General features: G+C 40.9%; 2 protein-coding genes across 7 annotated transcripts in view; both read left to right on the top strand.

The window, feature by feature from the left end:
* LOC309711500 (uncharacterized protein) overlaps positions 1 to 13,371 on the top strand; it is a 208,297-nt gene that overhangs the window by 142,115 nt on the left and 52,811 nt on the right. The window lies entirely within an intron of this gene.
* The window catches only part of LOC309711492 (netrin receptor UNC5D-like), a 197,632-nt gene that overhangs the window by 175,973 nt on the left and 8,288 nt on the right, over positions 1 to 13,371 (top strand). For all 4 annotated transcript variants that reach the window (XR_014277986.1, XR_014277987.1, XM_082541868.1 and 1 more), the window contains 4 exons: positions 4,324 to 4,495; positions 7,288 to 7,518; positions 11,586 to 11,735; positions 12,976 to 13,140. Coding sequence is in view for 2 of the 4 variants with exons in the window: in XM_082541868.1 (XP_082397994.1) it covers positions 4,324 to 4,495; positions 7,288 to 7,518; positions 11,586 to 11,735; positions 12,976 to 13,140 (718 nt within the window). In the remaining 2 variants the exon portion in view is untranslated. The remainder of the gene's footprint in view (positions 1 to 4,323; positions 4,496 to 7,287; positions 7,519 to 11,585; positions 11,736 to 12,975; positions 13,141 to 13,371) is intronic.

The raw sequence follows: 13,371 nt of genomic DNA, 5'->3' as shown, positions 1-13,371 counted from the left end.
TTTAAAATTGATTGGCACTTGTTTTTGGTTGAGTCGATCTACCAGTGCGTATCTACAACCTACAGCCCGACCTACAAAACTCACCCTCAGACCTCCCTAATGATCCTTCCCTCTTCCTTCTTTCCTAAAATCCACATTTCCATCATGCATTACTATTTTTAATGCATGATGGAAATGTGGATTTTAGGATTTTAACCTTTTTATTTTTCACACTGACTCTGACAATGAGTAATTATGGTAAAGCTGATGAAAACCGTTCTAATCAGAGTGGGAGTCAGAAAAATAAGTATTTTTTTAAGTTTTTACATTTTCTGGCATTAATACACTTACATTGCACAAAATATTAAAGGAGATTCACATTACCTTAAATCTTGAAGTCTTTGTCATGGCTTCCGTTGTTACCTTAATTTTACATCCTGATGAACTTGATGCCTTGGCAAGATGTCATTGTCCAAGTCTGGCTAACTTTCAAACCATGGTCACCTACAGGGTTTTTATCGAAGGCCTAAGATTGTGTGGAGGTCTGAGTCATATTTTGTCACGGTTCTGGGTCATTTTGACCCAGCATTTTCTGTTTCTTATATTGTGGTGTTTTTCTAGATTATGATTTATGTTCTAATTCTTGAGATGCGCTGTTTTGCTTATTTTTATTCTAGGTTTCAGTTGGGTTCTGGTCATGAGTTCAGTTTGATGTTAATTCTTCCTTAAGTCTCTGTCGTCTCTGGGTTCCATGTGTTGTATTCTTTCAGTCTGCCTCTCAGTGTCAAGTCTGCGTCTTTGTGATTTGTTTCCTGTTTGATTTTGATAGTCCCAGTCTGATGTCAGTGTGTTCAGTTTTACTTCTCCCCTGTCTCGTTAGTCTAATTTCTCCCAGCTGTGTCCCCCTCCTGTTTCCCATTCCCTGATTACGCCCAGTGTATATAAGCCCTGTGTTTTCCTTTGCTGTCTGTTGTGTCATTAACGTCTGCGCACCCTCAGGTTGCTGTGTGTTCTGTTACCTGGTTTGCCTCCCCGTTAGTTTATGTTTCCCCCAGTATAGTTAGTCTTCTGTTTGGTCAGCAACCTGCAATAAAGCTGTTTATTTTTATTTTACTTTTCCACCTTTCCTGCCTACCTTCACACAGACATGACATATTTGTCATTTTTTTAGTGCAGTAACCTATGAACTGCGATGGATGATGAGCTGGATGAGCTACTTCACACGGACATTCTGGTTGACTTTTCTCTGGTTTCTGAGTTTTTTCCTTTTTCCTTTCTTTCTCTGCTTCATCTTGTTTGTTAGCCTAAATTACATCCTTGTATTTAATTTTCATTTAATTTTTCATCATTAGGTTTATTATTTTCACATCCTCCCTTAGATCTCTTTCCGCCCTCATTAGTGCCTACTTGAGTTCACCTGTGCTTTGTTACCACTTTTCTCATGTTGTGCATTTTGTCTGTGTGTTTTTGTCACATCACTGTGTTACTTACCTTTGTTCCTGCTTCTTCTAATCTTCAACGTGGAGTTTCCTGCTTCCTTCCAGCAGTGCCTTTTGTTATATATTCTTCTATAAAACTTTAAGATCCTTTTCCTTATCCTGTGACTTTTCACTTGGTTTCCTACCTTTAACATCTGATGGTTTTATAGTGAGGAATATTATAGTAGATGTGGAAAAAAACATAAAAACCATTTTGTAAAACTGCACTAGCACTGCACACTAGGTATACATGCAGCCATTGCATAGCTTTAATTTTAGATTTTTACCACAAATACTTTTTCTGACTATAACAAAAATAATCTGCATGATCCGATAACAACTTGCTTGTATTTTCCACAGAGTGCCTCCTTTAGCTAAAATTCCAGCTAATGAGGACACTTCTGTTTCTGCAATTCCGTCAAACGGCATGCGGCTGTGACAGCTTGAAAGAAAGACTGTCAAACACTAACAAGGAATTGTGAAAATATGATTTGCAAGTGTGACCTGAGAAAAAAAAAAAGATGCATTACACTGGATGTTGTTTTGTTTAAACCAAAAAAAAACAAAACAGGAAAAGAAGAGTGAGTATGAGACAAGGCTCCACTGTTAAAATACACACAACCATCATCATGGAATGATATTTCTTTGTTCGCATATAAACAATCAGAGTTGCTAAATAACCATCTTTAATCTTTGCTCGCAGGCAATCCAGATAATTAGTCTCAGCAGTAGGTAACCTTGGTTTCCTCATAGCTAAGGGCTGATTAGCACGAAAGTGCAGCTGCAGGCCAAGGTGCTACTGCGATGTGTGATTTTATTTTTAGACCCCAGATCATAACCTCTTTAATTTTTTTAGTGTTGATTGGTAACAGCATAACGGAGAGGGTTGAAAAAAGCTTCACACATCACACTGCACCAGAAACTGTTAATATAACAGGAGGTGAACAGTCTCAACCACACATCATACCCTGTCTGCATGCAGGCACATACACACACCGTCTTACACCATGCTCCACCTAAAAAGGTTGATCTTACAGGTAATTTGCTGGACGGGCTGGAAAACTAAAAAAAGAAACAAAAATTCAGGTGCTGTTTTTTGAATTAAATCTGTGAAAACTAAATTTACTTGTTGTTTCTGTGGCTTAAATTATGCTCATTATAACTTTACTTGCTAACAGTGCATACGCTTAACACTTAAAGATGAGAAGTCAGCTTAAACTGTGCAATGCCGCTGCCAGTTAAATGTTCCAAAAAAAAAAAGTAATAGATGTTTTCTGAAGTGCCATTACATCATCAAAGCCTCAGATATGATTCATGATCATTTACATGCTGTCTGGGGGGACAACTTATGTTAGTGTAGTCGTTGACAAATTTGCCTCTCAAGCAAAAAGTCACAGGTTTGATCCCAGGAGGAGATCCCTTGGGGTTGTGTCAGGAAGGCATCTGGTGTAAAAAAAAAAACCAAAAACAGCAAACATGCATGAAAGTAGATTTACACTTCAAATTTAGATAATAATAAATACCTCAAGAAGCCTGCCAAGTGCCCAGACCTGCTTCTAAAAAAGACTTTGTAAAAATATTTGCTCACAATCAGAATATAATTTGGGCGTAGCTTTTTGCTTAGTTATACACGAGTCGGTTGCTGCTAAGATCGAAAACTACATTACACACAATACACAAAACACAATAACAACAAAAGAATTGACAAAATTCAACAGCATTCAAAAACGAAATAATTTTTTACCCTTTGGCCAAAAAATTGTAGGTATTGTCGCCGGGCAGGCTGGTGGGCTGTGTGGACACCCAAGTCTGAGAATATCTCAAGAACAAGGCGACAAAAGACTTTCAAATTCATTCCATAGATGCAGCTACTAAAAATCCCAGATGACCTCAAGGTGAAGGTCAGAGGTTAGCTTTTCTGAGAATCACAAAGGCGTTTCAGCTGTATACCATACATGCATCTACTAAAAGACTGAGGGGTATACACTGACAGGCACCCATATTTTGTCACATGTACTGTATCTTGTGTTTTCTGTTCCATTGTTGTGTTTTTTGTTTTGTTTTTTTGACATAGTGTTTTGCACTCGAGGGCCATTGTAGCTCATGTGTTTACATGAGAGGCGCCGTCCATAGAAATTGTACTTTCAGTGTGTGTTGGTGTTTTCCATATTTGTACAGATGTGTGGTGCCCCATTCACGCCTTACACATTAGTAATGCATCTGTGTTGGCTTGTCATGGTCATTCCCCGCTGCAGCTGTATTAATGACCCTGAGAAATATCCACGCTGTGCCTGTGACAACAGCACCAATATCGTGTCCTGTGTATGTGAGGTGTCCACCCAGGGCAGCTGCATGACTGATGGTGGTCCCATTGATTACTCTCAGTCTTCGGGGCTTCCAGCCAAGATTGGGCTCCTGGCCAAGAGCAGCTTGGCCTGGCTCATCTGTCACTGGACTGGCCTGAGCAGGCTTCATAAGCTCCATCGACCCACAAAGCTTACACGCACTGTGCTAAAGCCTGTCCTCCCCAGCCTCACTGTCCATTAGTCTTGGTGCTTTAATCTCCTTCTATCTGTGTGTATGTGTGTCATCTAGTCAGCAATTGATTCATTATGAGTATCCAAGGATTTGAGTTTACTTTGTTCATAGGCAAGGGTCACACTCTGAAAGCTTGTTGAAGCAGTGATTCATGTTTTTGTTAAAAAACTTGTAACTTCCACCACTTCCACCACTTCAAAAAAAAAAAAAAAAAAAAAAAAAAAAAAAAACTTGTAACGAACCCATCCAGCTTCATTAACACGATCACAGATCAAACATGAAGTTTACCATAAATGTTTTCTAATCATATGTTTCTCTACCTCTACAGTACTGCGTCCGACGATGGGTCAGAGATCTTTTTGAGCCCTGCAGTGACATACGGCCCACCAGGCCTTGACCTCTCCTATCCAATAGCCATGACCATAGCCCATTGTGCAGAAGTTGCTGCTGATAATTGGACCATCCGCCTAAAGAGACACATCCAAGACAACAAGTGGGAGGTGAGCAAATTCTGTTACCCTTCACCTGTAGTTAACATGTTTGAATTTCCTCCTGTGGCACAAGTGCAGAACGCTAACAAATACAAGCACACATCTCCCGCTAGTGCCCAGAATATCAATAGGATCAGATAAACTGCTTCGACCTACTTTGATGAAAATGTTCTTCCTGAACTGTAGTCATGCAGGCAAGGAGCTGATTTCAGGGTTGCCAGCTTAGATTTGTCATTCTGCATAAAATTTAGCCTTTCAAGCTCTACCTCATGCGTCATTTGCATTTGGTCTGACATTTCTTTTGGATGTAAGACAGATACCTCAACATGAGGTCAAAACCAGATAAAAACCAGCAAAGGTGCTTTTTAAAAGATTTAAGACGTTGCTGCTCTAAATGTGTTATTCTTGTGATAGCTACTTTTTGGATTTTTTTTCCCATTTATTTAGGTCTTTCAGTGTAATAACCCCTCTGAAAAGCCCTTCCACTCCACCCTATAGAGCTACTTCACAAACCCACAGAAGAACACTCAGACATCCACCTCCACTCCAAACACCCTCTATTCATTTTCTTGTGTTTTCTTGGCAGAGTACACACATCTGAGATCATATCTAAGATCTTTTTAATGTTTAACTAACCTCATCAAAGACCTCTAAGAACCTCACTGAGGCAGAGCGACCCCGGAGCCACCGAGTTTGCTTGACCTTGGGGGTCTGTCACTCTCTACCAGCCGGGTCCTTTCACTCTGCATGACATTTACACAGATGTAATTTGTCAGCACACGCATTTCTCAAAAGGAAGCTATCAAAAGACCCATCACTGGTGGGAGCTATATGCCAGCAGAGAGGAGAGAAAACAGGAGTAAGGACTCAACAGACAGAAAGGGGGAGGTAGACTCTGGCAGAACGGCAGAGAGATTCTTTGAATGTAAAGCTGTGGACCATCTCTGTCACTGAGAAATAATGAGGCCTTTATCTCAGACAGGATGCTTACTCAAAATCTAATCTCTGGAATTAGTGATATAATGGGAGATGGAGGTTCCTCTTCCACTCTTTCTTTCTCTCTTTCCTTCTTCCACCTCCGCTTCTATTTCACTGTGTCTGCCTCTCAGTGCCATTCCCATTAAAGTCTGCACTTTGGTACACTAGATTTTGACTCTATCATTTTTCCCTGGCTGCCTGGCGGGGATGAGCTATGTCATGGAGATCCTTCATGTCTGCTCCAGCGCTAATGGGGCAGGTTTAGGAAGCTATGGGACACTAAATTACCCTACATTGCTTTATATGCCTCAGCCAGGCCATATGCAGAGGGAACCTGTGGGTCACAGTTATGTTCCAAAGGTGATTTAGGGAGAATTGAGCACAAGATGAGTAGCAATTGGCCGTTGGATACAACTGCGCCCCACTAATCCGTTTTGTCAGTGTTACTATATCCCCATCTGTTTAGTGAGATGTGTCATTATTCATTTGGCCGTCATTCAGCTTTGCACAGCTCCTGGTCCTGTTTAAGTCTATGTACGAGGGAGAGATTCCAAGTTACTGTCTGCAAAGTGTCTTAATAAAATGCCTAACAGCAATGCAAAAACGCTGATCAGTGGCTCCCGTGAATTGTTGGTTAACTGCATGACCATTCAAAGTCTTTATTTGTCTTTATTTTCTACAGGAAATGGTGGCCAATGAGATAATGTCCAAGCAGTCAGCTTACAAACTATTGCCTTAATCATGCCAATACAGGCTGGATGTGGTTAAGCTTTTAGTTTGTAAACTTAAAGCAGGTTTTTAATGCAGTTATGTGCATTACAGTCAGCACTACTAAAGAACATATAGCATGCATGATTGCAGCACAGCTGAGCACAGTGATGCAGAGTCAAGTGGTGTCTTCATATTAACAAGTGAAATGCATTACTGAAAAGCTGAGAGTAATTTAAGAGCACTATGCCCTGGAGCCACTAAGACCTTTGCTTGACCTTGGGGGTCTGTGACGCGCTACCAGCCGGGTCCTTTCAGGCCTTGTGACATTTATATAGATTTAATTTGTCAGCAGACACATTGTTCAAAATGAAGCTATCGAAAGATGCGTCGCTGAAGGCAGGTGCCTGCCAACAGAGAGAAAAAATAAAAAGCAGACTGTACTGGACAGACACATTAGAATTTTTTCAACCTCCTGAAACCCGTTTTCAACAACAGTATCACTCAGGATGCATCAAAAATCACGAGTATGACAGAATTCCAATATTACAGTGTTCTTATGATTAATTACTAAGCCACTGAAGTCGTTATACTTAACACCTCCATATTTTTATCCTTGGACTCTACTAGAGTTCCTGTGCATGACTGACAGCTTAAAATAAACTTATTTAACTTATACTGTGCCTCGTTGCAGCCCCTCAGTTAATCCTCTGTCTGAAACAAGCTGTTTTAGCTCCCTCCACTTTTCCTTTAAGCAAGCTTTTTTCCGACTGACTGCCCCTTGCAAACAGAGGGTTTGAGCAGCAGGTGGGTGAGGCTTCTACTCACAGCCAGAGCTATCTGCTCTCATTGACATCATACGGAGCCAAGAGTCAAAAAAAACCTGTCTGACTTGGAGTGTTCAAACATTCTGTAGCCAGAGCATTTGGCTCACAGGGCTTACTTGAAGATATGCAAATATCAGTGTTTGAAACTCTGGCCGTGTTTAATGTGAGTATTCACCAATGCAGCGGATCATGTGTGCATATATGCATAATATAACCAAAGTAAGAAAAAGCATATTACATTTAATCCTGGACCTAAATTAGTCTCCTTTTATGTCCCTACCACCAAAGGAAGTGATGTCTGTAAACGAGGAGAGCACCTCCTGTTACTGTCTGCTGGAGGCCCAGAAGTGCCATGTGCTGTTGGAGCATCCAGGTCGCTACGCTCTGGTGGGGGAGCCGCTGAATCAGGAGGCAGGCAAGCGTCTGAGGCTGGCTGTGTTTGGTAGTCCGGATGCCAGCAACTCTCTGGGCTTCACCCTCAGGGTTTACTGTGTGGACGACACACCCCATGCATTTCAGGTAAGAGGGAAGAGAGAAATGATGAAGATCAGGAATATACCTGGTCATTATATGAATGTAGGTGTTTCCTACATTAATAATTTTATCAATAAACCTCAACTCGTACTAGCATACTCACATACTTACATTTGCCACTTGATTACTCAGTTGATTTTATCAGTGGAGCACCACTAACTATTGGCTGAGAGCGCCATTGGATGCTCCACAAAGACACACAGTATGCTCCATTTTTGTCTTCTTTGTCTATTTAAAGACTGTGAAAGTGACAGAAACAATCTAATAAGTCTGATGTAAACAGCCTGCTGCTGAGTTATTAAGCTCCTGTGCAGGTGCAGGCTAGTTTTGTTCTGAACTGAAAGTGACAGTTCCACCTAGTAAAGGGCTGAATGTGTTACTGATCTGAAGGCAGCCTAAACCACATCAAAAATGAACAGTGATGCCTTCACTTATTGCTAAAAAAAAAAAAAAAAAAAAAAAGCGAAAGTGCCTTTGAAGGTTGACTCATTTTCCTCCTGTTGTACGTACTGAAGTCGCTTTGACCTGTGACGTATTCACTTATTCATTGACATACTCATTGAACTGCATTCAAATGGTAAAAAGACTGCTTAACTTCACAAAAACAAAATAGATTCATGATTTTCCCTTCATGCAACATCAAGAGAAGCACACAAAAAAAAGAAAACACAAAGGAAGGACAAACTCTGTTTTGTTTGAAATGGCCAAACTTGTCTCAGTGGTACACATGAAGTCATATAAAGGCTGCTGAACATCACTGCGGCTGTGATTTAGCTTAAGGCTGATGTCATCATTGCAATATGCTAATATTTAGCTAAACAGAGCGTTGGAGAATCAAAAATTTTGACCAGATTAAAGGTGACCTGCAGAGTTATAACTAAAGTAACAAATTCAAAGTATTTCCCTTGTAAAGTTAGTGGTAGTACTACAGGAAAAGTTCAAGAGCAGAGAATTCACCTCTACACCTACATTCACAGAGTTATGCTGCTAGCCTGGTGACCAATATTATTTCCTTAGAATTATGATGTATAATGAAGTCTGAATAGATTATGTAAGATGTAAAATATGCTGCAAAGCTAATGCAGTAGCCTGGGTTCCACTTTGACCTGTTAGCCCTCGGTGGCTCCCTCTCTCTTTATTGCTTCCTCTTCAATGTACTATGTAATAACAGAAAAAGCCCAAAAGATGATTTTTAAAAAACCTCTAACTCTCACTGCCTTTTAAACAAATAAAATGCCTGAATCTTTATAGCATGATCACACATGACAGCATAGTACCCTTCATAAAAAAAAAAGAGTTAATGAGCCTAGCCTTCTGGTGTCCCACTAATAAAAATCTTCCCCCTTTGATGAAATTCAAATCTTCTAATGGTGCAGGATCAGGTCTGGAGATTAAATGTATTTTAATTGTAAGTTAAAAGAAGGTGCCATTTTTAAAGTTGGAAAGTTGCTGGTGGTTTTGTCTAGAAGATTTGCTGTCTGGAAGAGTTTTTTTGTGCTCCACTGAAGATATGTTCTGTAACATAGCCGCTGGGAGATGCCTGAAGAGACAAAGAGGGACTTTTAATTACAAAGACAACAGATGCTTCAAGGTTGTGTCTCTGCCCTTTCTTTAAGTAATTTAATTTGCTCTCTGTTAATTAAATGTGTTTCAGTATTGCATTCCATGTGACGAGTCTTAGAATCAGACACAGTCTGAGATGGTGCACAAGTTCACTGGTGTGCTCTTGAGTGATGAAAAGTTTGCCTTTCTCCTCGCAGCGAAAGCCAGACTCAAAAGTACAAATGTACCTCTTTGTTAAAAGATGCTGCAGTTTAAAACACGACTTTTTCAATGATTGTTTCTTTGCTGTTTTAATTAAATTATTCTGAAGTTGTGCTGAGAGCTGTCCCTTAGCCGCTCGGCCTGCTTGAATTTTTTGGCTCCACCCCAGAGGCAGAATTCCAAGTGAACAAAGAGAAATTGGATGTAGGTGCCAAGAGCCAATTTACTCCACCTCTCCATCAGTCAGACTTGGTTATTTGTTCATTTGTTCTTTTTTTTGCCTTTGTTTGTGCTCCATACGACAAATAATTTCCCCTGTGAGCTTGAAGCAGGAATCGATCAGGTTCAAGGCAGCCTGTGTCGTTTGCATTGTGCTCTTTTTCCCACCCTTCCCTGCAAATCCAAGATACAGAAGATGTAAACACAAACATGCAAGTCGAGCACACGCCAGCACATGCACGCATACAGAGCCCTTCAACAACAGAGTGAAATTTGATGCTTTTGCTGCTTTAGGCGAATAAATTTCCAGAGACTGGCTCTGAAAGCTCCTGAATATTTTAGTAATTTTATACAATTAGCCATTCTAATGTCTCTCTGTTCATATGTGCAAAAGTCAGCTGTGAGTCGCTGCCCCGGATGTTTCCAACTACATGCATCGTTAACACGTAAAAGGTGGCAGCAGCTGTGTACCCTTCATTTTACTCTGTCTTTTTATCTGTTAAGAATGCTGGGAGGCATACATCAATGTGAGCACCCAGAAAATGCTCCATGACTTTTAAAAAAATACACTATAACAAGAGAAAACAAAAAAAATGTTGAGGAGTACAGCAGATGCAATAGATCAATTGTGGAAAGGTCTTAAGACAAAAATGGAAAGGAAAGCTGTGGTGGACTTAATAAACAGGTTGCCCACAAAAACAGCGATTGCGGACGAAAACCTCGACACAGTGGTCAGTGGCACAATCATCATCATCACAATCTGCTCAGAGGAGACTGTGAAAGCAGCATCAAGGAGCCTCTTGCAAAAATCAATCAATCAATCAATCAATCAATAATTAACTGTTTCTAAAGTGATGGAAAGCCAAAGTATGGAGAAAGACAAACTATTTCACTGCATCAATATAACACGGATCATGTCAGAGCATGGCTGCCTCTGGAAGCGGCTCATTTGCCTTTATCGATGATGCAGCAGATGACGGCAGCAGCAGGAGGAAATCTGAAGATAAATTTTGTTTGGCTGCGTACAAAGGAGCTCTCCCAGTCTCACAAGACTGTGGCCACCGAACAAACTGGCTGTGAAACCAAAGCTTTTATCAGTGACAACTCAGACCTCACCAGATTGAAACCCTTTTGGGCATTTTACCTGGAGAAAGAAGATTGAAGAGAGAGCAGCTGTAACAAACATCAGCTAAAGGCAGTTGCTTTGAAAGCTTAGAAAAGCATTTGTTATGTCAGCGGCTGTCATTGCGTCTCAGGGCTATGCACTAGACATTCCCACTGTTATTTCCCTCGACATTCATTTGTTAACTTACCTATCCACACCTAAATAAATGGGGAACCTATGCAGTCTTTCTCTTTTTTTTGTGGAGCACAGTAAGTTCCTGTCACTCTGCATATTAATATTGTTATTGTGAATTTTCTCTCTGCTTTGAGGGAGCTTTTAGTATTTTTAGTACCCACTCAGTCTGGGCACATTTTGAAAGCATAAAAATTATGTTTTTACATTCATGGTCACAGTTGCTCTAAAAGAGTGCAAGCCCGTCTGGCAGGGGGGGGAAAACAGAGTTTTTCTTCCATTTTTTTTTCCATTTGAAAAATAAATATAATGTTTGGTCACATTTTTCAGACTGGTTTTAGGGAAATAGCTTAAAAGTTCTAGTTCAAATCTGACTGTTAATGCTGGGTATTACTTTCATCAGACCATTGCTGTTTGGTCAATAATTGTCAGAAAATATTCACAAATTTCTTTAAATTGTTCATTTTCTCCAACTAACAGTTCAAAATCCACAGTGACTTAATTCAGTGTTAAAGACAAAGACTAAGGCTGATGTAGCTGATGATTAATTTCAATCAACTAATTGTTTGAGCTGTTCTCAGTTTCTTTCATTCTTCCCTTTTTCAACTTGAACTTTTGGCTCTGATTCATTGGTGCATGTTTTCAAATCTGTGCTCTTTTGTCTTTATGTCTTTTTCCTGACACACTGACACTTAACAACCTTTTTTTCCTGTACTTTGCTAACCCGTACCCCACCACTGGAAAAAAAACATGTCACACCTTTCCTTATCAGGAGGTGGCAGTGGGCGAGCGCAGCAGGGGCGGGCGGCTGCTGGAGGAGCCTAAAATGATGCTGTTTAAGGCGAACACTTTCAGCCTCCAGGTATCCATCCAGGATGTCCCACAGTTGCTCTGGAGCATCAAGCCTTTCACCACCTGCCAGGTAGGCACTTCCTGTTTTCTATCGTTTCGAGTCAAAAGCAGGACATGTGTTAACTGCGTGTGCATGTTCAGTGTTTGTCACGGTCATGCACAATGAAGGAAGCTGTGCACCTTCATCAGCTTCCCTGTTTTTTTATTTGGTCACATCAAAGCCAGAGGACAGCAGCAAGGGCACAGCAGGGGATCACTATGGCTGGCTATCTCGCCCACACACACACCCTTACGAACTTAATTATGACTTCCAGGCAAGGCATATACACACACACACCCACTCTCATATCATGCTTATCTTCCTTGGGGTCTCCATGCTGCATGTTCTGCTCTCCCCCGTGATGTTTATCCCACCAGTGACATCCTATTAGCAGAATTAGCCTGTTATAATGCCCCAAGTATACTAACTAGGATTTCTCAGGGAAGAGCCGCTGTGAGAGGGTGCTGCAGGGAAGACGACGACAGGCTTTCATTCAGACACTACTCTTGTCTAAAGGAGGCTTTTATAAGAGTTTGTCCCGCTGTCTGATGGATCTGAAGAGAGGATGATTCATCTGTAGAACAGTGTTTTTGACCTGTTCTTACTGCACCACTGTCTGGGTTACACAGTAGTTAGTAATTGAAGGTGAAATGGACCTTTTAGACTGCATAGCTCTGTTACTTTTAGTTTTTTCAGTTATTTGGAGGAAATGTAGTGCGAGCTGCCCTAATACCATCAGCACAGCACAGCTCCTGATCCAACAGGTTGCAGTTACATGTATGGGTTTTGTATTAGGAGTATTAAAATGTGGAAAATTAAAAATAAGTTAATGAAGTGTTTGATGTCAGTAGTGTCGTTATGTTGACCATCTCTGGACTTTCAGGTAAGTTTGGTATTTAGTTGCTTTATTAAGAATGCTCGTGCATTTGTAACTTAACCATTTTTTTCTCAAGCAGTAGTTAAGTTTTTGCACTAATGATTGTAGCCTTTACACGTGGTTAGCAGAATGTATTTACATCCTGAGGGCTCTAACACCCACCGGTGCTCCTTCTGATGGGTAGACTTCTTGATTAGGCAACATCATCGATTGGCTAAAGAGGCCGCTCGTTCAGTCTTAATTAATCATGTAAACAGCAAAGCGGGTGGCAAAGCAGGATTCAAATAACAAATGTCTTTAGTGGGGATTTAATGAGTGTGTTGTCTCCACCAGCCTAATCCTTTCATCATTATGTTCATCCTGTTCGCCCTCCCGTCTCTCCTTGCTCCGCAGGAGTTCTCCTTTTCTCAGGTGTGGGCCAGTAACCAGCATCCCCTGCAGTGTGCCTTCACTTTGGAGCGATACAGCCACTCCTCGTCTCAGCTCTCCTGCAAGATCAGCATCCGACAGGTCACGGGCAAGGAGCAGATACTACAGGTCTACACGTCTGTAGTGGAGGTGAGTAGCACTCAGAGAAGGCGTGGTGTGTGGGCAGTCATGCGGCCTGTTAATAGGTTCTTTTACTGCGCTGAATAACTCTTGATTTGATTTAAGAGCTTGCTTAATGAGCCTCTCAGGGAGCTTTTCATCTATAGATTGCAAAGTCCTTGTCCTTGTCTTCACGTTGAGGAGGAGAAACTTTTTGCATCAAATCACCCTGACATCTCTTACTTTTTGTCTTGCTACTAG

Source organism: Aulonocara stuartgranti, assembly GCF_965226115.1.
Source record: "Aulonocara stuartgranti genome assembly, chromosome: 7".
Taxonomy (NCBI): Eukaryota; Metazoa; Chordata; class Actinopteri; order Cichliformes; family Cichlidae; genus Aulonocara; species Aulonocara stuartgranti.
The sequence above is the reverse complement of the archived record's forward strand: the minus strand, read 5'-3'. Positions and strand labels throughout refer to the sequence as shown.